General features: G+C 37.8%; 1 protein-coding gene and 1 non-coding gene across 16 annotated transcripts in view; both read left to right on the top strand.

Annotated features, from left to right (window-relative positions):
- PDZD2 (PDZ domain containing 2) overlaps positions 1–23,422 on the top strand; it is a 499,259-nt gene that overhangs the window by 460,680 nt on the left and 15,157 nt on the right. For all 15 annotated transcript variants that reach the window (XM_074279475.1, XM_074279477.1, XM_074279472.1 and 12 more), the window contains 2 exons: positions 6,534–10,224; positions 13,491–13,608. In XM_074279475.1, the coding sequence (XP_074135576.1) occupies positions 6,534–10,224; positions 13,491–13,608 (3,809 nt within the window). The remainder of the gene's footprint in view (positions 1–6,533; positions 10,225–13,490; positions 13,609–23,422) is intronic.
- Positions 1,298–1,409, top strand: LOC141552325 (U6 spliceosomal RNA). The gene has a single exon (XR_012485130.1). It is a non-coding gene; the product is annotated as a U6 spliceosomal RNA (small nuclear RNA).

Genomic DNA, 23,422 nt, shown 5'->3' with positions numbered 1-23,422 from the left:
ACAAACTTTTAATGATAGTTTAATGTGATGTCTTAGAAACCATATGATTTCTTTGGCTATTTATAATCTGAAAATTCTCCTAAAATGCTTAGCCTTCACAGGGACTAGTTTCACTTCACATTTGTTAGACTTCACATTTGACAAGTTGTTTGTATAAATGGTTTAAATAAGGTGTTCCATAGATATATGAAAGTTCCTGATGAGTATAAAACTTTGTTAGTATTTTTGATGAAAATCTTTCTAAAATATGATGAAATTTCCCTTGCTTTGTTTAAAAAATTTTTTAAATTTATGGGATAAAACAAGCATTTCTATAACAGTACAATTGAAAAGATGATTGTATATAAAACTGCAAACTTGTACAACTATAACTTGCTGTCACTTTTAGATATATAACAAAATTATCATGTAAATTTTTTTTCTTCTCTCCTTTTAAAAACAAAGTATAAAGAACAAATTTTACCTTTTCCTGAGGGTCATCATTCTGAATATTATTCATTCAGATATATAATAAGGCCGTTTAGCCCCATAATAGATGTTCCCAAATTGCTATGACTTCGGAGCTTGTGTCTGTTTTTTGTAGTTGGTCCTTACTTACCTTGATGTCAACATTGGTCCTAAAGTCTAAATAAACAAACTTCTTAGAATTCTAAGTTTGTTTTAACTGAGGGCATGAAGGATTCTCCTATAAGTAAGATATATGGCCTTTTGTCCATGGATTTTTTTAACCTTTATCTGGCTGCTTCTTCCCCTCCCTCTTTTAAAAACAATTTCTAATTTTTAATTGTGTTCCTAGTAGGGAAGGGAACAAGCCTTTACTAAACACCTATAAAACTCCAGGCTCTGGGTTAAGTAAACTTTCCAAAGGTTATTTTGGTTTGACCTTTATAACAATACTTTGAGGAAGGTACTATTATTAATCTCATTTTACAGTTGAAGAAATTGAAGCAGGCAGAAGATAAAAGGATAGTAGAGTTCTAAAAAGATCAGCTGAGAGTACAATGGTAGAGTACTGGTTATGAAGTCCTTGATTTGAATCCCATTTCTGCTATATATTCACTATGGATGCTTGGGCAAGCACCACAATTCTTGGGCCTCATATTTAACAGTAGGACTAGGCAACCTTCAAGATCTTTTTTAGATCTAGGATCCATTGAATAGGTAAAAGGACAATAATGGGATTTAGTTTGAACAACACTGAGTGTGGAATCAGAAAACCTGGGCTTGAGTCTTTGGCATAATGGCTTAAGTCTTTAAATCCCAATATCTTCTATTGCCTTGAAAATATTCATATTTTGTGCTTATTTTAGCAGCACAAGGATTAAAACTGGAATGATAACAGAGAATATTAGCATGGCCCTTGCACAAGTTTATGTTTATTTTTTTAAAAGATTCATATTCATATTTTTTTTAAAAGATTCATATTTTTAAAAAATACTTATACACAATGAATGAGGCTGGAAAAAAATTTTAAGTCTTTTAAAAATTTTTATTTTTTATTTTATTTTTGTTCTTTAGGAGTTTTGCTGGGGTCCCAGTTCTGTTAATTTTTTATATGGACCTACTATGTGGCTGAAACATGTTACTTGTTTTCATTTTCTCTAAGGCATCTAATTTTTAATAGCTATTGACTCTTAAGAAATTTGATCCCTATGGTAACTTGAGTCTGCCTCCAGAGGAAAGTTTGATTCTTAGAAAATGGAAGACTGGATGAGTGTAAACTGTGAGCATTGTTTTGTTTTGTTTTGTTTTGTTTTGTTTTTCTTCCCAGATTATTTTTACCTTCTGAATACAATCCTTCCTTTGCAACAACAACAACAACAAAATTCGGTTCTGCACATATATATTGTACCTAGGATATAGTATAAGCTATTTAATATGTATGGGAATGCCTGCCATCTAGGGGAGGGGGTGGAGGGAAGGAGGGAAAAATTTCGGAACAGAAGGGAGTACAAGGGAAAATGTTGTAAAAAAAAAAAAAAATTACCAATGCATATGTACTGTCAAAGAAAATGTTATAATTATAAAAATTAATAAAAAAAAGAATTTTTCTTATCAAAAAGAAAAAGAAAAGAAAAGAAAATGGAAGACTGGGCTATATTGGAGATTTAGAAATTAGCTATTCAGAATTAGATTGCTGCCTTTCCTGAACACTTCTCCTCAGCTTTTAATATGACCTCTTCCAAATTACTGTGTAATCACATCATATTTATTTCTATGTGTGCAGGCCATTGTCCGCATGTAGAAGAGTAGCTAGCTTCATTCAGGTCTTTTCCTTCTTTCACAACATGACTATTATGGAAATATGTTCTACATGTAGAACCTGTATCAGAATGATTATTGTTTTAGGGGAGAGAGAGGGGATGAAGTGAGGGGGAAAATTTTGGAATGGGACTCTGACAAGGTGGGGTGAGCCTCGGGAGATAAGATGATATAATCAGGGGGAGGCACCCTGGATGTGGGGAGAGGCATCTTGATAAGACAGTATCTGATATTCTAATAGTTTGGGATGGGGAGAGGCATTCTGATATTCTATCAAGAGGAAGGGAAGGTTTTGCAGAACTGAGAAGCAGGGAAACCCAGGTAGGACTGAGTCAGAATAATTAGGGAAACTGAGTCAGGACAATAAAAGAGAACTGTGGCATAACACTAGGAGTTTTCATTTTGGCATCTCTTTCAGGAGGTGATTGGTGGATTCTTTGATTCTCTGGTTATATAATATCAGGATAGTTTTCCTTCATAATTTCCTGAAATTACCTTGTTAAGGCTCTTTTTTTTTTTAAATCAAGACCTTCAGGCAGACCAATAATTTAAAAATTCTCTCTCCTAGATCATTTTCCAGGTTGGCTGTTTTTACAGTGAGAAATATTTCACATGTTTTCTATTTTTTCTTTCTTTCTTTTTCTTTTTGGTTTTGCTTTATTGTATCTTGATTTCACATAAAGTCATTAGCTTTCATTTGCTTAATTCTATTTTTTAAGGAATTATTTTCCTCCATGAGCTTTTCTATCTCCTTTCCCAATTGACCAGCTTTGCTTTTTAAGACATTCTTCTTCTCATCATTTCTTTTTTGTATTTCCTTTTGCACTTCTCTCTCAATCCTTTCCATAATTTTTTCTTCTATCTCTCTTACTTGATTTTCAAAGTCTCTTTTGAGCTCTTCCGTAGCCTGAATCCAGTTTTTATTTTTCTTGGAGGCTTTGGATATAAGAGCTTCGACTTTATCATCTTCTGGGTGTATGTTTTGATCCTCCTTGCCACCTAATAATTTTATAATAATTTTATTTATTATAATAATAACTTTAATTGATAAGAAACTTTTTTGTTTTCTGCTCATTTTCCTAGCCTATTACTCTGCTTTAACTCTTTGTTAAATAGGGTTCTGTTTCCAAGGTGGAGGGTGCACTGTTCTAAGCTTCCAGAGTTTTGTGCAGCTCTTTTCAGAAATCCTTCTAGGAATCTGACCACAAGCACTCTTTTCTGCCCTGGAGCTGTTAGGTGTGTCCCTGCCCCACAGTAGCTGTGAGATCTAGTATGCTGGCCCGGGGCTGGGGCTCTGCTGGCCAGGGCTGCATTAGGACTGCACACCAGACATCCACTCCATTGCCACAGACCCTCTCCATGACCTTCTGAGTCCTCCCTGGTGTGTCTGGGCTGAGAGGTCCAGAAGCCTCCAGCGCTGCTGCTGATTCAGAGGTCCCTATTTGCTGATACTGGGGTCTGGGCCAGAGCTAGGGCCAGTGCTGGGCTTATGCTGGGATTGCATAAAGGATCATGCTCTGGGGTCCCACACTGGTTCCACAGACCTTTTTTGCTAACCTTCCAGCTCCTCTTTAGCATCTCTGGGCTGAGAGGTCTGGAAACCACCAGGAATGCTGCTGATTCAGAGGTCTACAAGGCTGTGACTGCAGCTGGGGCTGGGGTTGGGACTGCCATCTTTTCTGCTGAGCTTCTAAGTTGTCTCCCTCTGGAAAATGTTCTTTCTTTTTGGGTGTTCTGATGCTCTAAAATTTGCTTAGAGTCATTATTTAAAAGGAATTTGGAGAAGTTTAGGGGAGAGGTTGGGCAAGTTTTTGCCTTTACTCTACAATCTTGGTTCCCCTTTTCAAAGGGTTTAGGTTTAAACTATGGTCAAGTGGCTCCATATGAATTGGAAAGAGTTTTGTCAATGCTGCATTACAAGAAATCATAAATTAAGCCACTTGGGGCAAAAGAGTTAATTATTCTACTTTAAAAAGAAAAAAAAAAATAAGTAGGTAAGAGAAAAAAAAGAAATGATATCTTATGAAGTTCCAGCAACCAAAATTTATATTCTTTTGGGCATAGTCTCTACAGATTCTGAATCTATGGATTCCCATGTGATTCCCTATGTGGACAGGGGAAGAGGAGGGAGGGGAAGGAAGAAAGGAGCCACATTGCTTACCTAGAGCTGATGAGTTGAGTCTCCAGTGGGACAGCTACCATTGCTCATGGATTATAGCTGGACCTCCGTTCTGGTAAAGACTACTAACATCAGGGAGGTGATGGCCTGACATCGGATTTAAGTGAACCAGGGCCTGACCCCCTCAGTCTCTCCTCCAGTACCCTAATGGATCCAGTGGCAAGATACAGTGCCTCTCTCCTATCTCACAGAATGCCTGCTCACTCTTTAGTCGGCCTGTTGTTCAGGGCCTTTAGACTACCATTTTCTTTAGCTATCATTGCTATAGAGTCTTGGAGGTGAGAAGAAGGATCCAAAGCCATCTATTGCATATAGTAGGGAATTGCATATATAATGTCCCTGACCATTGGTCATTCAGCCTGGGCTTGAAATGCCCCAGTGAGCAGATACTCATTGCTTCATTCCTCTCTCACCTTTACTTTTTGATTTTTTTCCTACAGCATATACCAAAAGATTTGGAGCTGAACTATGTCATTTAAAAATATTATTTTATATTTTTCCTTGCAAGTTAGTTTTGTCTGTTATTTTTAAATTTTCTTTTTTGACACAAGTCCTACATTACCTTTCACATTTCAGGCTGGCCCCTTGCACTGAGAGCTAGACAATGTTAGGTACTAGAGGAAGGACCAATTGAGGTGAAAACTCCTAAGGACTTGTAAAGAAGTCCTAGAGAGAGTGCTACTCACTTGTTAATCAAAGAACAAAGTTTTAGTAGGTCCAACCCTATAACCTATTTCCATTTGCTTGGCAGTGAACTTTACAAAGCAGTAGAAGAGAGGAACTAAGCAGAAACAAGAAACAAATCTAGTACTACAAATTATTTTTAGGAATTCTGAAACATGATGATACTGGAAAATTAGTAGTATCCTGCAGGGAAAAGAACCCTGGTTTTGAAAGCTGTGGGGCTAAAAAGTTATCAAACTGTGCATACCCTTTGACCCAGCATTGCTGCTATTGGGCTTATATCCCAAGGAAATACTAAAGAAGGGAAAGGGACCTGTATGTGCCAAAATGTTTGTGGCAGCTCTTTTTGTTGTGGCTAGAAACTGGAAATTGAATGGATGCCCATCAATTGGAGAATGGTTGGGTAAATTATGGTATATGAAGGTTATGAAATACTATTGCTCTGTAAGAAATGACCAGCAGGAGGAATACAGAGAGGCTTGGAGAGACTTACATCAACTGATGCTAAGTGAAATGAATAGAACCAGAAGATCGCTGTCCACTTCAATGCTGTATGAAGATGTATTCTGATGGAAGTGGATATCTTCAACATAAAGAAGATCCAACTCACTTCCAGTTGATCAATGATGGACAGAGATAACTACACCCAGAGAAGGAACACTGGGAATTGAATGTAAACTTTTAGCACTACTGTCTTTCTACCCAGGTCACTTATACCTTCGGAATCTAATACTTAATGTGCAACAAGAAAATGGTATTTACACACATATATTGTATCTAGGTTTTATTGTAACACATGTAGGATGTATGGGACTGCCTGTCATCGGGGGGAGGGAATGAAGGGGGGGGGATAATTTGGAAAAATGAATACAAGGGATATTATAAAAAAAAATTACTCATGCATATATACTGTGAAAAAAATTCTAAATAATAAAAAAAAAAGCTGTGGGGCTGAAGTTCTAGATATGGGATCATAGCAAATCATTTAGCCTTTTGGAATTTCAATTTCTAATTGTGTAAAATGGACAAAAGCTTTTGAGACCTACCTCATGGGTTTTGAAACTTAAATGAGTTAATATATACATGATATTTTGTGATCCTTAAAGACCATGTATATTTCTGCTATTTTAAAAATTAATTTTACTAAGCAAATGAAACTTAGCAGAGAAGACAGTCTAAAACCTATTGTAGATAAATTTTCTAAAACTAAGATTAAATTTCCATTTCATTAGAATGTTTAGGTAGGATCATGGGATTTCAGGAGTGATTTACCCAGTGTCACAAGTAAAGTAATACATGGATTCAAAATTCAGTGTTTTCCCAACTGTATCATGGTTGACCTCTGTTTACTACCAGAGCCCTCCTCTCATCCTACTTTACCCCCTCCTCCTTTTCTCTCTCTAAACAGCTATGGATGGCTCACAGGACCACCTTGAATCATCAAGGGAGAAGGAGCTGATTAATACTGACTTCAGTGTGACTCTGGCCGCCAGAGAAACCCATCCAAAAGGAACTTCAGCCTCTGAAACAGAGGGAACTATGCAATCTGGTCCCATACTGCCATCTACTGTCGGTACCAAAGAAATGCAAATAGGTAGTGGGTTAAGAGTCCGTGGTTCAGAGGAGATGCCGGTGACTGACATTGACAGCATCATCAGTGAGTTAGATGCTTGTGAAGGAAGAACTGAGCGTCTTCCAAAAGCAGGAGCCCCTTGTGGTGACGTAGCTTCTCAGAGGCACTCTTGGGCAAAAAGCAGGAGCTCCTGCCAGATGGAGCAGAGCACAGTTAAACAAGACTCACCTCAAAAGATAAGCTGTGGGCCTTCACTGCCTCAGCCTCAGTGGACCTCTAACTTTTCAGTTTTGGATTCAATTAATCCAGGCAAGCATTTTACTGTGAATAAAAACTGTTTGAGTAGCTATTCTAGGAATTTTAGCAGCTTACATGAAGCCAGCTTATCCTCACTTGGCCATGGGGAAACTGAGACTACTGAGCCATCACCAAAGTCTATGTATGGAGCTGCTGAGGATTCGCACTCAGACCCAGAATCCCTCACAGAAGCCTCATCCACCCCCATCAGGGGCAACACACCATCTCATCCACCATCTTGCTCTTCTCAGATATACAATGCCCCAGAGTCAGACGAGGAGCAAATTGAAATTTGTTGCATGAATACTCAGCCAAAGCCACCCTCTCTGGTGGAGCAGCAACTCAGTCCTGCTGTGAAGCAGATGGAACACAGCACAGTTAAACAAAATTCACCTCAAAAGATAAACTGTGGGCTTTCACCTTACCTATCAGTAGCCAAAGTTTCACCATTAGAAAATACTGTTATGGGTGGTTTACAGCCAACACCTTGTGCAACACCTTCCTTTGGCCCAGAAACAACTATAAACCCCAACTCTTACCAGCAGGCCAATGCAGGGAGAACAGTTCCTTTGGACTCAGTTCCTTCCTCCCAGTTAGATAAGGGCTCTCAGGAGAGCTTAGCATGTTCAGATGGAAATACTCCACAAGGATGCAGAGCCTTACACACAGAGGGGAAAATTCAAGAAGCCAGCACTGGTAAAGCTCTGGAAACCTGTGAGTCTTCCAGAGGCAGTGGCCTTGTGCACAAGCCCCCGATCTCCATCAGCCCCAGATTGATCAATGGCCTAGAGCACAGCTTGTTAGACAACAAATCCCAATGCAAGAAGCAAGAAGCAACCATTAAAGTAGTTGATAGTCATAGATGCACACAATTCTCTTCGAATCCAGGCTCATATACGAATGAAGAATGTGATTTGACCAGCCTTCATATATCTGAAAGTCAGGACTTAGGGGACTTGCGACAAGGACCAGAAAAAACAGTTAGGGGTCCCCTTCTAGCCCAGTATAAAGATCCTAGCAAAATTAACCATAGCATGCAAAACAGAAATGAAAAGGAGCAGTGTATATCTGCAACAAAAAGCTCCAACACTAAAACTCCCACTACCAGCACAAACCATATTAAGGGGGTTACTACTCTGCACAGTCCTTCATCTCAACCAAAATCAAATCCTGAAACAAAAGGGTCAACACCCAAAAGTTTTATGGAAACACTTCTTAATAACAATCACAAACCTAAGTCAGGGCCAAAGCTAAAAGGCCTCAGCATCAAAAGCAAGAACAAAACCAACACAGAGGCCTCCACTGCTATCCAAACTGCTAAGGTCAGTGGGACAGAGCAGAGAAAAATCTTTACTTCACCCCAAACCTCTCCCAAAACCCTTTCTAAGAAAGTGTTGGGCTCTCGGAGCATTGCTGTCCATGGAGAACCAGACAAAAGTTGCCCCACAACTCCCAAGTCTCCTACGTGTAGACAAGAGAGTAAATTGGCTTTGGCTGTGTCTGGGCCAATGAGTTCCCCAGTGTCAGATGGAGGCATCCCTATAACTGGAAATACAAATGAAAATACATTTCTTGGACGAAATGAATTTGGCCTTTCCAACCCAAAAGAAGCCTCAGCTCTCCTTGGTGGGCTTGGTGAAAAGGGGAGCAAGGGAGCTGCTGGGGATTCTCGAGATAGAATGAACCAGGTAAAAATAATTGCTATCTCTCCTGAAAGAAACCCCAAAAGCCCAGGAGATGACAAGTTAACTGAAAGTGACCAAAGAGGGCTCTCCATTCAAGAAAATAGTCACAAAAAAGGTGAAAACAAGCTTTGTCACAAAAGAGGAGAACTTCCTCCAAGTCAACCACCTCTGGCTTCTCACTCCAATAAGGAAAATCCCCCAGAAGGACAAGAAATCCAAAGAAGTTTCATTGAGGTGAGACTCTCTTCCTCTTCCTCCTTCTTCTTGCCTGTGTGTCCTTCCCCACCTCTACCTGTAGAAAAGACAGCTTATAACCAGAAGAAAACAAATCAGATGTCTGAACCTTCTGGGAACTCCAAAAATGTCATTACTCTGAATGACAGTCCCTACTGCTCCCCAAGGCCTGTTACCAGAACTTATTCCATGCCAGCACAACTTGCAAGCCATTTTGGAGGGGAAAGCCATTCCAGGCAATCTACAGGATGCCCTGTTCAAAACAGCCAGAATTCTGTAGTAAATGAGAAGTGTGCTTGTGTTCCTGAGACAAGAATATTTAAAGGTGGCCTTCTTGGCCTAGTTAATGGACAAGGTATACAAGGAGAAAAACAACTTTCAGAGACTTCCCAGAGCATCCAAAAAAGAGAACAGGGAGGTGCTAGTGCCCTTGGTACCCAGGAAACAAACTGCCTTATCACAGATAGAATAAGATCCAACAGGAGGCATTATTATTATGAGCTAAACTGGCCCCATGAACCTACCTCATCTTTTTCTGTGAAACAGAGGATCAAATCTTTTGAGAATCTTGCCAGTTTTGATAGGCCTGTGGTGAAATCCATTGATTTCCCTTCAGCAGTGTCCATGAACTCTAAACCACCTATTGGGAGGAGATCATCAGGAACTATATCTTCAGGAACTCCCAGCAACTCAAGTGACACCTCAAGGTCCTTACGTCGAAGCTTGAGCTCATGTGGTGAAAACCAAAATGATTCCATTTCATTGGCCCCCCAGCTAAACAAATCAACATCTACTATGGCTCTTCTGGCTTCTCCACTGAATCCAGTAGAAGGCAGAAGAGACAGCCCTGGTTTGAACCACAAAAAGTTTCTTGACCCCCCAGCGAGTTACAATCCATCAGTGACCACGGCTTCTCACATCAGGAGGAACAGGACAGCAGGAGGCTCAGCCCGACCATGTCCTTTATCCCGCTCTAAACTTAGAGAGCTAAGGGCTTTAAGCATGCCAGACCTTGACAAGCTCTGTGATGAGGAGTACTCAGTGGAACCTGTAGCTGCCCACTTTAAAACTGAGCTAGAAATTACTCCGAGAAGATCCCTTGGCCTTGCACCTGAAAGCCTCTCAAACCTTGATGAATCACCTTCCCTTTCACATTTGGTGAAAGATCAGAGTGAGGACAGGTTATATTCTAGGGGAAATAGTCCATGGACGAGTGGTTCTGGGACTCCTGCTTCAGCTTCTGATGAAGATATAACAATCCAGAACAATTCAGTGGACAAACGATGCTATGGAAGAAGTTGGTCCATAGGGTAAGTAGATTTTCTTTCCTATCTCTTTAAAATAAAAAAAGAGGATCAGCTAGATGGCACAGTGAATGAAGGACCAGGAAAACCTAAGTCCAAATGCAACTTCAGACCTTTACTAACTGTATGACTCTGGACAAGGCTTTTAACTCTGTTTGCCTCCGTTTCCTCATCTGAAAAAGGAGCTGGAGGAAGGATATGGCAAACCACTTTAGTATCTTTGCCAAGAAAACTCCAAAGAATCAGACATGACAAACAATAACAAGAAAAATTAGTTTTATTAAATCTGCAGAAATGCCCATGTATCCTCAGAACTTGCCATGGCATTCAGCACCTAGGGAGGGGAAAAATTTGTTGACATAATTCAAATTGAGATTTTTTTTTTCTCTGAAAAGGTGCTCTTAGAAAGAATGAATTGAATATAAACGATCACCTAACAGTGGACATTTTTGGCACATGGCAGAATGTGAGAGAAAAATTGGTGTTACCCAAGTGGAAAATTCTTAAGCTTTCAGAGCAGAGGTGGGAGTAGTAGAAGACAGTTTCTGAGAGACAGGAAGGAAATGCCTAAGTATTAGGTAGAAAAGGCTCTGCCTAAGGGTGTAATGAGTTCCCCTTTGCTGTAGATGTTCAAGGGAAGAATGGATGATGGGTCACTGATGTTTTTAGAGGGGATTCTTGGTCAGGCACAAGTTTAAGGCTAGGTGCCCTCTGAAATCCTTTACAACTATAAGACTAGTTTTGTTAAATAAGAGCATTCCTTCTTTCCCTGTTGTTGTTTCACATTGTTTTAAAAATGCTAGAGAAATCAATAAGGCATGAATTAAAGGCATATATATGTCCCTTTTTTCTGGTACTATAATTTTAGCATAATGAGTCCCTGTTCTGCTACTGATACAGGGCCAGTCATTTAAACTATGAATGTTCTAGGCTACTCTCTAAGTCAGAGTAAAATATGAGAACCTGCATCGGTAGAGGGATATTTCCTCATCAGGAAGCTCCCTAAGCAATAAAATCAAAATTCTTAACTATATCCGTATGCCATATGATGGATTAGTTAAAATAGTCTAACAAATCAACAAAAAAACTGAGATAATTAATAGCTTCAATGAAATTGCAGATTAAGAAAATAAATGCACAAAAATCAAAAGCATTTCTATAGCAATAACAATTCAGGAGATAATAAAAAGAAAAATTTCATTCAAAATAACTACAAAATGTATAAACTACTTGGAGGTTTGTTCTGTCAAAGCATCCTCAGTGCTTTTATATGTATAATTACAAAACACTATTTAACTTGGGAGATTCCATACTTCTGGCAGTTCTGTGCTAATATAATAAACATGATGATGCTCCTGAAATTAATTGATAGAATTAATACTATACCAAATTGCCACTGGAACATTTTACAAAGCTGGACAAAACAATAACAAAATTCATTTGGAAGAACAAAAGATCTAGAATATCAAGAGAAATAAGGAAAAAAGTAGGAATGAAGGGGAAATAGCATTTCCAAAACTCTAAAGCAGTAATCATCAAAATTATCTGATAACTGATTATAAAACAAAAAAGATGATAGATCAATGAAACAGAATAAAGGAGTTATTAGAAATATTTTCACTCAATAATTCAGGATTCAATAAAGCCCCCAAAATAAAATACCTAGGAAAGGACTTACCCTTTGACTTAAAATTACTGACAAAATCAAAAAGCAGTCTGGGGGCAGCTAGGTGGCACAGTGGATAGAGCACCAGTCTTGAATTCAGGAGGACCAGAGTTCAAATCTAATCTCATTCACTTAACACTTCCTAGCTGTGTGACCCTGGGCAAGTCACTTAACCCCAACCCCAGCCTCAAAAAGAAAAAGAAAAAAAGCAGTCTGGCGAAAATCAGAGGTAAACTTAACACCTTAGAGAATGAGCTACAATAAATTCTAAATGTATACATGCTATGAATACTAAAAATCACAACAGAAAATGATTAGATGTTAACTAGATTATCTAGTTTGTCACATTTATAGCAAGAAAGTGAGTTCCTAACCAAAGGAAAGCAGTAATGATAAGAGAGAAATAAATTTGATGTTGAAATTAAAATTGAAAAGGTTTCACATGAACAAAATTAATGCAACAAGAAGAGGAAGGGAATTAGTGTTCTAGAGGGAAAATTCAATTTATCTGAGAGGATCTGATACCAAGATGTATAGACAATTAACCAAAATATATATGAACAAAAGCCATTTTGCCATATGTCAATGGTCAAAGGAAATAGTTTTCAAAAGAAGAAATTCAAACGATCAACAACCATATGAAATAAAGCTCCAAAAATTGTTAGAGATGACAGAAAAGTCAGTGTTGGAGGTTTGTAAAAAGACTACCAATGTATTGATCCAACCATTCTGGAAAGCATTTTGGAATTATGTTAAGGAAGTGACTATACTCTTTGACTCAGAAAATCTTCTGCTAAGAACATATCGCAAGGAAATAAGTCCTCATACATACCAAAATATTTACAGCATAATTTTTTTTCGCAGGAACAAATAGTAGATAGAGAAGTGACTAAACAAATCGGAGAATATTACTATTCTATAAGAAACCATGAGTATAATTAATTTAGAAAAGCATGGAAGTAAGCAGAATCAGGGGGGAAAAACTCAATATACATAATAACTACAAAAAAAATTTTAAGTGAAAAAAAGCAGCAACAACAATAGAATTTAAATGCTGCAAAATCTTAATGACCAAGGCTGGCACCAAGCAATAAAGATGGGAAGATAATTCAACCTGCTTGAAAAAGATGGGAGAATCTAGGTATGGAAAATGGCATGTAACATCAGATTTTTTTTTTTTACATCTTAGTTTTGCTAAATTTTTTTAGTTCCCTTTTAAAAAAAAAACTTTTTGATAATGGCAGACTATGTGGAGAGAGAAGAAAGAGGCATACTGGTAATTTTTAAAAAATATATCAATAAAATGTATTTTTAAAGGGGGGGGCACTCCTAACACTCTGGGGGAAAAAAAAAGTAGTATGGGAACAATGAAGCCCTAAATAGCTGAGTTTTAAGGCAAGAGAATAATCCAAGGAATATTCTCTCTCCACAAATTCAGAGTAATTCTTTGGCATTTTTAAGAAAGGAGTAAAGGATCCCTCTTTCTCTGCTCTTTAGGATTTATGAAAATGAGAAAATGCCACTTTATAAGAAGGAAAATTTAACTAAAGTGAGAGTAGATGTTTTGTTCAATGTCTCATCTTTAAATCTGTTTTTTCCATCTTAGTTTGGATCAACTTTCAATCTCATGTTTGGACCAGCAAAAATTACAGTCTGTTTTGTCATCAGTGGGTTCAAAATCTGATATCTTGAGCCTGATTCAAGAAGCCAAAGTACAAACAGAGGTAAGAAAAATTCCAGTAATGTGACCTTTAACAGATAATGAGGGATGAGGGTAGGGGATGCAGTGCTAGAGAATAGTTATTCCACAGAAAATAATTTTCCAGCCACCTTAAATTTGCCTGAGTCCCAAATTTTCATTTACTTTTTATAATTTTCATTCATCCATCCAACAAAGCATTTGTTAAACAGCCACACTTTTAGAGTAGAGGTAGCAGGTTACAATAAATAACAAATTAGTCTTAAGAGTCATGAAGACATCAGATGCAAGTCCTATCTCTGACACATACTGGCAATGGGTCTCTGGGACTTAAACTTTGAGAAATCTAGGCAACTTTCTGTGATGTTCAGCTGCAAGTGCTGATCTCTTATAGTGGAGGGAGTTTCTTGTCCTCAATGTTCCCAATCTCAGTGAAACCACAAGTCCATAAAAACACATAATGCATGGTAGGTTCTTGATAAAAATTTTCCCCAATAAGGCATCTATGCCTTCTTAAAGGTGGTGGAACTTCTTATGACTCAGAATCATTAATCAGTTACTGACTTATACTGCAATATAGTAGAAACCATAAAGGCCATTTAGGTTATTACAGTCTATTTGTCCCTACCCTCAAATTATCCTCAATTGCTCTGTCCTACTAATTGCTTTACTTTGTTTTCACTATATCGACCTTTGGTAGTCACCCTCCCCTTCCATTGTAGACTTGGAAACCAAATTGACAAAGTAATTGAAATTACGTTTAAAGTAATCGTCAGTAGGATATGGCTCAGAGCCTACGATATGTTATATTATGAATATGATAAATGATTTTTAGTGTATAGTCTTTATTACATTAACTTTAAGTTACACAAAAGTCTTTTTGTTTCTAAAACACTGGTATATATTCACTGGATTCACTTCCTCTCATAGAAGGCTTTCCAAAAATCATACCATTTGGCTCCTGCCCCAGCTACGGTTTACCTTGGAAATATCCTAGTAGTTTGTATCTAGGTCTCTACCAAAAAAAAAAAAAAAAATGGTAAAAGAATCCTTAGTTCCAAGCATTCAGACTAATAATATCTCAAAAACTGAATAACCTTTATTTCACCTGACAGAAAAAACAATGCACACATAACTCTCTCCCACCCAAGGTGTTCAAAAGACAAAAAAATTTTCCCCTTGCTGGTTGATCTCCATTTTATTCAGGAATAGATATAGTCCTCTATATAGGAGGGATTAGCAGATTGACCCCTTTACCAATGAAGTCCCAATTCACCCAGAGACTTCTTTAGTTTTCCAGACTTATACTGTTAAACTGTAATTGATGCACCCCTGAAAGAGAAAAGATCTGAGAGGCAACAGTCAGCTGCCTTGAGCTGGCCCAGTTCACGTACTTCATAACTTCTCTATATCATGGTTTTATTTCTTGCTCTTCTCCACATTGATTCTTAGGTTGGTCATTGAGGCTCCAGGACCTGCTTGGTCCAGAAAAACACTTGTTCTCTCCAGAGACTTTGACCCAGAATTGTTCCCAATGTCCAGCAATCCCTTCATTGCTTCCCTCAGTCTCTAGATGTTGCTATTTCTGTGGCCATGTAGATCCCTCTTCTCCTAAGTTCACAAGGTTCTCTAGAAGGAGCATCACCAATTAGCAACCCTTATTCAGAATCTCCATAGCCTTTCTCCATTCTAATTGTTTCAGTTCTGGCACTCTCTCCAGTTCTACTTTTTACTTAAAGACCATGTCCAAAAGTTTGTTTCAGGTTTTGGTTCAGCTGTATGAACAACTATAACTCAATCATCTTCAAATGCTGTGTCCATGTAACTGTTCCCATCTTGCATAGGCATTTTCAGTAACACAATGCAGATTTTCTCTTTTAATCTAATCAGATTTGTTAACTATGGCCAGCTTTGTCACTTCCCGGTTCTTAATGGTAAATCTGAGTTGTTGAGAGTTCGAAGATCATCTAGATCTGCTTGTGTCAGTCCCAGCATGTTGACATCCCCAACAAGTAGTCACTGGCTTTGGGTTGTCATTGAACAAGCAGCAGTCCAGCTTGGCTTAGGTATAGAATTTGAGGACAGAAGAATAACATGTAATTGTCCTGGAAAATTCAAAGTTCAAAACCAGAGTGTAAAGGTTTGAAATAACATACAAGAGCTTGTATTTGGCAAGTAGGTGCATAGTGGACAGGATACTAGGCCTGGAGTCGGGAAGACCTGAGTTCAAATTCAGCCTCAGACACTTACTAGTATGTGGTTGGTTAAGTTACTTAACCTTTATCTACTTCATTTTCCTCAAACATAAAATGGGAAATTAAGAGCACCTATCACCAGAGGTGTGGGGAGAATCAAAAAAGATAATTTTTGTGAAGTGCACAGTGCCTCGTATGTAACAGACTGAATAAATGGTAATTTCCTTCTTTGAACTCAGTAGCAATAAGGAACCTCTGAAGTTTCTGAAAGAAAGGAATGACATGCGTAAACTTGCAATTTAGAAATATTATTTTGGTAACTGTGTATAGCAAATGTATCACATTTGAAAACTGTAGGGCTTATGGAAGGAATAGATTGGTGAGAATAGAGGGAACTTTGCATGTCCTCAGAAACCAAGCAGCTATTACCCTAATCAAGACAAAGGGGGTGAGGACCTGAACTATCATGGTGACCAGATAAGCAGAGAGAGGGAGATGTTTTGGAGGATAGAGTGAACAAGATGTGGCAACTGATTAGGTATGAAGGGGAGAAAATGAGAAGGAAAATTCAAGAATGACTCCAAGATTTCAAGCCTGTTTACTATAAGGATTTAGATGCTCCTGACTAAAAGTTAAAAGAAAGGATATGTTTTAAGAGGAAAGATAAGTTCAGTTTTGGTAATTTTGCACATGAGATACAGTTACTGAGCTCAAGAGCTGAAGCTAGCTAGTAAATATGGAGGACATGTGTAGGGAGATGATAGTTGAATCCATGGGAACTAATGAGATCACAAAGTAAGAGTAAAGAAAAGGACATGGTCCAGGACAGAGACTTGAGTGCATGCCCAAAAAGGAAATAGGACAAGCATGATGATCCTCTAAAGGAAAAGTGGGAAGTCATCTAGCTTGAACAGTTCTAGGACCTGAGGAGTTCACTATCTCTCAAGACAACCTGTTCCATTTTTTGAAGATCCTAAATGTTCTACCCTATGTGTGAAATATCTAACCTCTAAAGTCTACCCATTGATCCTGGTCCTCCCTTCTTCAGCCACTAAATGAATCTTCAACTTTTACTTGAAGATAGAAATCCTGTTCCTTTTGTAAATAAGTCTCTCTTGTCATTTAACTCATGTTGATATAAGCTTTTATGAAACCAAATGTTATCATAGTGTTTCTTGAAGCATTATAATGCCTATTCTTAATATGGAGTGTTTCTTGATGTGTGTGTGTGTGTGTGTGTGTGTGATGATCTCCTTTCTCACCTTCTCACTATGATGTTTTTAAATGTGTAAAACAAAATATATAAGATTACAAATATATAATTTGAAATACATATATAAATTTCACCCCTTGATATTTATTCACAAACATCCATAAATCCTCAGATTGAGAACCCCTGCTTAGATTAATTGAAGACAATCTTTTATTCGAGAATTGAGATTGGACCTAGGCTTTCTGTGGCTCAAGTCTAATACTCATTGGATTACTTCATGCTGTCTCTTACATACAGAGTTCTTTAAAAAATGACATCCCTGGGGACTGTCAGAATTCTACTACAAGCACAAGAGATTGAGTTTTTAACAATAAGAGCATGTGATTTTTTCTTGATGGATTAGACTGAAATTAAGAAGAGTTTAAATCTCTGACCTAACTCATACTTTTGTATTAGAAGGAAATAGCACTTCACTTTACAGCCTCAGTATACATTTTTAAAATGTATATAAATTTGTGATGTTTGGTATCAAACACTTCAATGCTTCAAGGCAAAACTGTTCATATCCTTTGACGAGTTATGAAATGAGGAATGATTTTTATTATTATGAATTTGACTCGGGGGATGGGGGAAATAGGTACTTTAATGTGCTATTGATGAAGCTGTGGTCTATTTCAACTATTTTGGAGAGCAATTTGGAACTATGCCCAAAAAACTATTAAGCTCTGAGCTTCCTTTGACCCAATGATATTGCTGCTGGATCTATACTTCAAAGAAGTATTGAACAAAGAAGAAAATAACCCATATGTTCAAAAAAGTATTTAAGGCAGTGTTTGGGGTTTTGGTGGGGGGTTTTGGTGGTAACAATGAATTAGAAACAGTTAATATTCATCAGTTGCAAAATAGCTGGACATCAAGATATGATATATGAGTATGATATATGGAATATTATTGTGCTATAAGAAATTGTGAAAGGTTTCAGAAAGGAATATATGTGTGAAGTAATACAAAGTGAAGTGAAAAAATAGTGAATAATAGTGAATAAAATAAGTGAATAAAACTAGAGGAACAATTTAAACAATGACAATATAATTTGGAAAGATTTAGGAACTCGGATCAGCACGGTGACTAACCATAATTCCAAAGGACTCATGATGAAACACTGTATCTACCTTCAGATAGAGAAGGGATGGACTCAAAGTATGGATCAAAACATATTTTCTTTTCTTTTTTGGACATGACTAATGTGGTCAATTTGGTTTGCACCTCTTTGAGTGGATGAGTGAGTGAGAAATGAGAGAATTTGGAACTGAAAATTAAGTTAAAAAAATAAATTAGCTGAGCTGGTCCTGGGATGAAAGAAATACTGTGTTCTGGAGCCCATCCTTAGACCCTTTCCAGCTTGATAGCAAAAGCCAGGGCTTGGGCATGAGTTATTTTATCTAAAAATTAAGGCCCGTACTGCCTACCTTGCAGGGTTATTTATGAGTCAGATGAAATTCTATAAAGTACTTTGGAAACTGTAAAGCAATATGTCAGCTTTTATTAGTCTTACTGATTACAGTGATCAAATAATACATATGATGGAGTTTGAGGGGAGAGTAAAAGTGACAAGATCTGTTAAACACAAAATTTCCTTGGCATATACTAGTATATAATCTCAACAACTTTTATGTTTATTAGACAATAAACTTTACTGGATTATGTATAGAGATATAGGATATTATGAGGACATGGATGGTGTATAAATCCAAACTTGCAAATAAATGAGGTATAATTTTTCTTATTGAAATGGGCTTCACTATTTTACAAAACAGTTCTTGTAAACCTTATTAAACAAAGACCTTTTTTACGATGATTCAATATAGATTCAACCTTACAGAAATCCATTTAATGAACAAGATAAAATTACATTTTCATTTGCTTGTATACCTTGAGTCCTACAGTGCACTCCTCCTTCACTCTGCTGCTGCAGCAAAATATCTGTAGACACCACTGAAGTTAATACAGAAAACATTCCCTATTTTCAAAAAGCTTTCAAGATGCTATAAACTCATACATTGGCTCTGTCATTGCAAATCAGGACTGGAAATAAAAATAGCTCTTAAGTTTTACTTCATACACAGCAAGTTAACAAAAGATGGAAGTTGCCAATGTTGAGCAAGCTACAAAAAGATAAACATATTAATACACTGTAGGTGGAGTTATCAAATGATCTGAACATTCTGAAAATCCAGTTTGGAATTATGGTAGGAAACTAACTAAAAAGTCCACACCTTTCGATACAGAGATCCTATCTTTAAGCATATTTCCCAGTGTGGTAAAAGAAAGGCTCCATATCAAAATATTAATAGCAAAAAAAAATTTATGATAACTGGAAACAAAAAAGATGCCCATTGTTTAGGGAATTGCTAAAACAAATTGTGACATACGAATGTAATGAAATATAATTTCATTACAAATTCATAAATTCATAACAAATGATGGACAAAAATTTTAAAAGTCATGGGGAATTATATGAAGACATATATAAGGTAAAGTAAAAAGAAACAGAAAAACAATAATGGTCAGTGACTATAATAATGTAAAGGGAAAGAACAAATAACAATGAAAAGAAGCAGTCTTAGTATTTTCATGAATTTCTTTTGAATCTGAAATTGCTTAATTCTAATATGCCTCAATTTCCGTTGTAAATGTTGTTTTCTTGTTTTACTTGATTATACTTATTTGTCACAAGAGAGGGATTTTATTTAATGAGGTAAAAGATTAGAAGAATAAGCATAATGGGGAAAAAAAAAACCAAAGAAGAAAATAAATGCTATTACTCTGAAATAAATGCCATCCCCAGGGCCTCAGAGGAATGTTGTATTTGCAATACAGAGCAACTCTTCTCTCCCAGTGGATGTAGCCATTGTCTTCAAAGTGATGACTGCAAATCATCAGTAGAGGATGTTTTTATTGATCAATCTGAGAACTGAACATGAATTGATGATTGGTTAAATTACATCTGAAAAACAGCATCTCCAGTTTTCCTGGAGGACTTCAGTAAACAGAAAAATCAGTGCACACTTTTTATTTTAACCATATTTATAGTTTCACCTCTTTAGAGCTTTGCTTGGGACATAAGTAGTTTTGTGTCACGTGACCCTCTGTTATCTATAAGAGTGGTTTTGTGTTAGGATTACTAAGTGAGAACTGAGGTTGTCTGGATAGTTACAAGGTGAGAACTCAGGTTGACTTGATAGAAGGAGCAAGCCCATTGGCTGAAGTGGTTCTTCCCAGAAGCCCTTGCATTATCCCACGCCCATTCTCTGGGAGGATAAAGAGGACAGCACTCCAGGAAGAGAGGAAGACTCTGAATTGCATCAGGCTTGACGGGGCTCTCTGCAGGAAGGGAAGTCACTTCTTTGGACAAGAGTTAACAGCAACTGCCTGGAGACAACGGTTCACTACAGGAAGAAGAATCTGTTGGAGAGATTTGAGTTGACACAGCAGATCTCCTTCCAGAGAGCGATCAGCAGCTTCTGGAGACAACAGCTCGTTACATTTGGCGTCCACACGTGGGGCAAGGACTTTTGCTTATTTCTGACAAGAGGAGCTAGACCAGACCTTCGCAATTTGGTGCCCAGACACGGTCCTGATTCCAGTGGAAAAGCCTCCCATCCAGATCTCAGTCTCTCTGACCCAGAACCGTGAGTAACAAGGAAACTTTGTTAAAGATTAAGTGAGTGTGCTAATAGATAAATAAGGAACTTGTTAAGGGCTAAACCAGCAATCTTTTATAGTGAAATGGGGCAAACACCTTCTGTTCAAGGAAAATGTTTAGAGAGCATCATCAAGGTTATGAAAAGCCAAGGATTGATTATAATTTTAGAGGAGATTACTGAACTTTTAAGAACTGTGAAGGTCATATGTCCTTCTTTTTCTCTGGAAGAAGAATTGGATCCAGATGAATGGGAATTAGTAGGAGAGCAATTAGGTGAACACTACAATTGTCTTTGTGACATTTTACCCTTTGGTTCCAGACCAAACTCAGTTTCCAAAGATACAATTCATACCTACAATTTAATCCAAATGGCTTTAAAAAATGTTATTCTAAAGGAAGAGATGAAGGAGCAAAATGGGGAGGTGTCAACTAAACTAGGTGAAAAGGATGAATCAGATAACAATGAAGTTAAGTACAATTCTGAGCAACAGCAACAGGAGCACCTCCCATCTCCTCCCTCAATTAACCCTTCAGGGGTGGAGCAAGAAGGAGGAGAGGAAGAGGCAGAAACACAAACAGAATTGCCTGTGAAGCAGCCTAAGCCTATGACAAGATTAGAAAAAGCATTGATTAAAGCTAAGAGAGAAGGACAGGATATAAGTGATTTTATACATGCATATCCTGTGATTGAAAATACTGACTCTGTAGGTAAAAAAAGGAGAAGATATGCACCTTTAGATTTGAATAAAATTAAGGATTTGAAAAAAGGTTGTACCCTTTATGGGGCTACATCAGCTTATGTCAAAATGTTACTAGATGGTTTGTCTTATGAAGTCCTAACCCCGAATGATTGGAAATCCATAGCAAGGACATGTCTGGAACCTGGAGAAAATTTATTATGGCTTGCGGAATTTCATGAATTATGTAAAATTCAAGTCAGATGCAATTTGGAAATAGGAGTTAACACACAATTCACTTTTGAGCACTTAGCTGGTGAAGGTCAGTATGGAGAGAATTCGGAACAGATTAATTATACCATGACAATATATGAGCAAATTGCTAAGGCTGCAATAAAAGCTTGGGGTGTCCTTCCTGGACAGAAAGATCGTGGAGAGGCTTTCACTAAAATACAGCAAGGTCCCAATGAACCTTTTGCAGATTTTGTGGGACGTTTGCAAACTGCTGTCAAAAGAACTATTGGAGAAAATTCAGCTACAGAAATAATGACCAGACATCTGGCTAAGGAAAATGCCAATGAGATTTGCAAAAGAATTATATGGGGATTAGACAAAGATGCTCCTTTAGAGGAGATCATAAGACGCTGTGCTACAGTGGGAACAAATGCTTTTTACACCCGGACAATGATGAATGTGGAAAGACAGGGTCCCTCCTGGCAAGGGCCTTCTAGAGAAACTCGGCGATGTTTTCAATGTGGAAAAATTGGACATCTAAGAGCTCAGTGTAGATTTGGAGATACAGTGAAAAGACAGGGTGAGAGAAGACCTAAAACCCCATGTCCAAAATGCAACAGAGGATTCCATTGGGCATCAGAGTGTAGAATAATTCAGGGAAATGGGATGAGGGGCCCAGGTTCAGGGCCCCAGGCAAAAAAGACTTGGGGCATGATGGCAGCTGATGTTACACCCAAAGAACCTTTAGAAGGCCAGGACTCTGATTTGATCAACCAGCAGAAAAGCAATCACATGGCAGAAAGGGATTACCTAATAAGTGAGCCAAAAGGCAATCAGATTGCAAAAATGGATTACACTTGGGGAGAATACAGGCCTTTTAAACCAACAGGGCTGTGTCCAGTGCAAACAATTCCAATGTAATTGCCAGATGATGAGAAGAGATTTAGAAAGTGGTAAATAGAAGGTAATTAGATAGGTTAACTGCCTGGGAGAGAGGGTTTGCTTGTATTTCTTCAGCAGGAGAAGGAATCAGATGGGTGCCAACGAGTCATATTCGCCTTGTCCACCAGAGAGAGACAGAAAAAGAGAAAGACCTCAAAATAAAGGAGAAGATCTAAGAAACATCTGACACTGAAAGATCATGGATAATAAGAAGACTGTTAAAGAACTTTAAAAACCAGCAGGAATCATTGGACTTCCTCACACAAGATGAGACTAATGGACAATGGACTTATGGACATTTATAAATTTTCAATTTATGATTATTTGATTATGATTATGTTATATACTTCTAGCATGTGTTATGTTACTATGTTACTATGTGCTTATGTAATTTATGTAATTATCTGTAATACTTCCCATATTGATGGATTTATGTTTCAAGGTCATGACTGTCCTATGTTCTAAATCAAAAGAAAGGGGGAGATGTTAGGATTACTAAGTGAGAACTGAGGTTGTCTGGATAGTTACAAGGTGAGAACTCAGGTTGACTTGATAGAAGGAGCAAGCCCATTGGCTGAAGTGGTTCTTCCCAGAAGCCCTTGCATTATCCCACGCCCATTCTCTGGGAGGATAAAGAGGACAGCACTCCAGGAAGAGAGGAAGACTCTGAATTGCATCAGGCTTGACGGGGCTCTCTGCAGGAAGGGAAGTCACTTCTTTGGACAAGAGTTAACAGCAACTGCCTGGAGACAACGGTTCACTACAGGAAGAAGAATCTGTTGGAGAGATTTGAGTTGACACAGCAGATCTCCTTCCAGAGAGCGATCAGCAGCTTCTGGAGACAACAGCTCGTTACAGTTTTGGGCATTATG

This window comes from Sminthopsis crassicaudata, chromosome 1, assembly GCF_048593235.1.
Source record: "Sminthopsis crassicaudata isolate SCR6 chromosome 1, ASM4859323v1, whole genome shotgun sequence".
NCBI lineage: Eukaryota > Metazoa > Chordata > Mammalia > Dasyuromorphia > Dasyuridae > Sminthopsis > Sminthopsis crassicaudata.
This window is presented reverse-complemented; position numbering and strand designations above follow the sequence as displayed.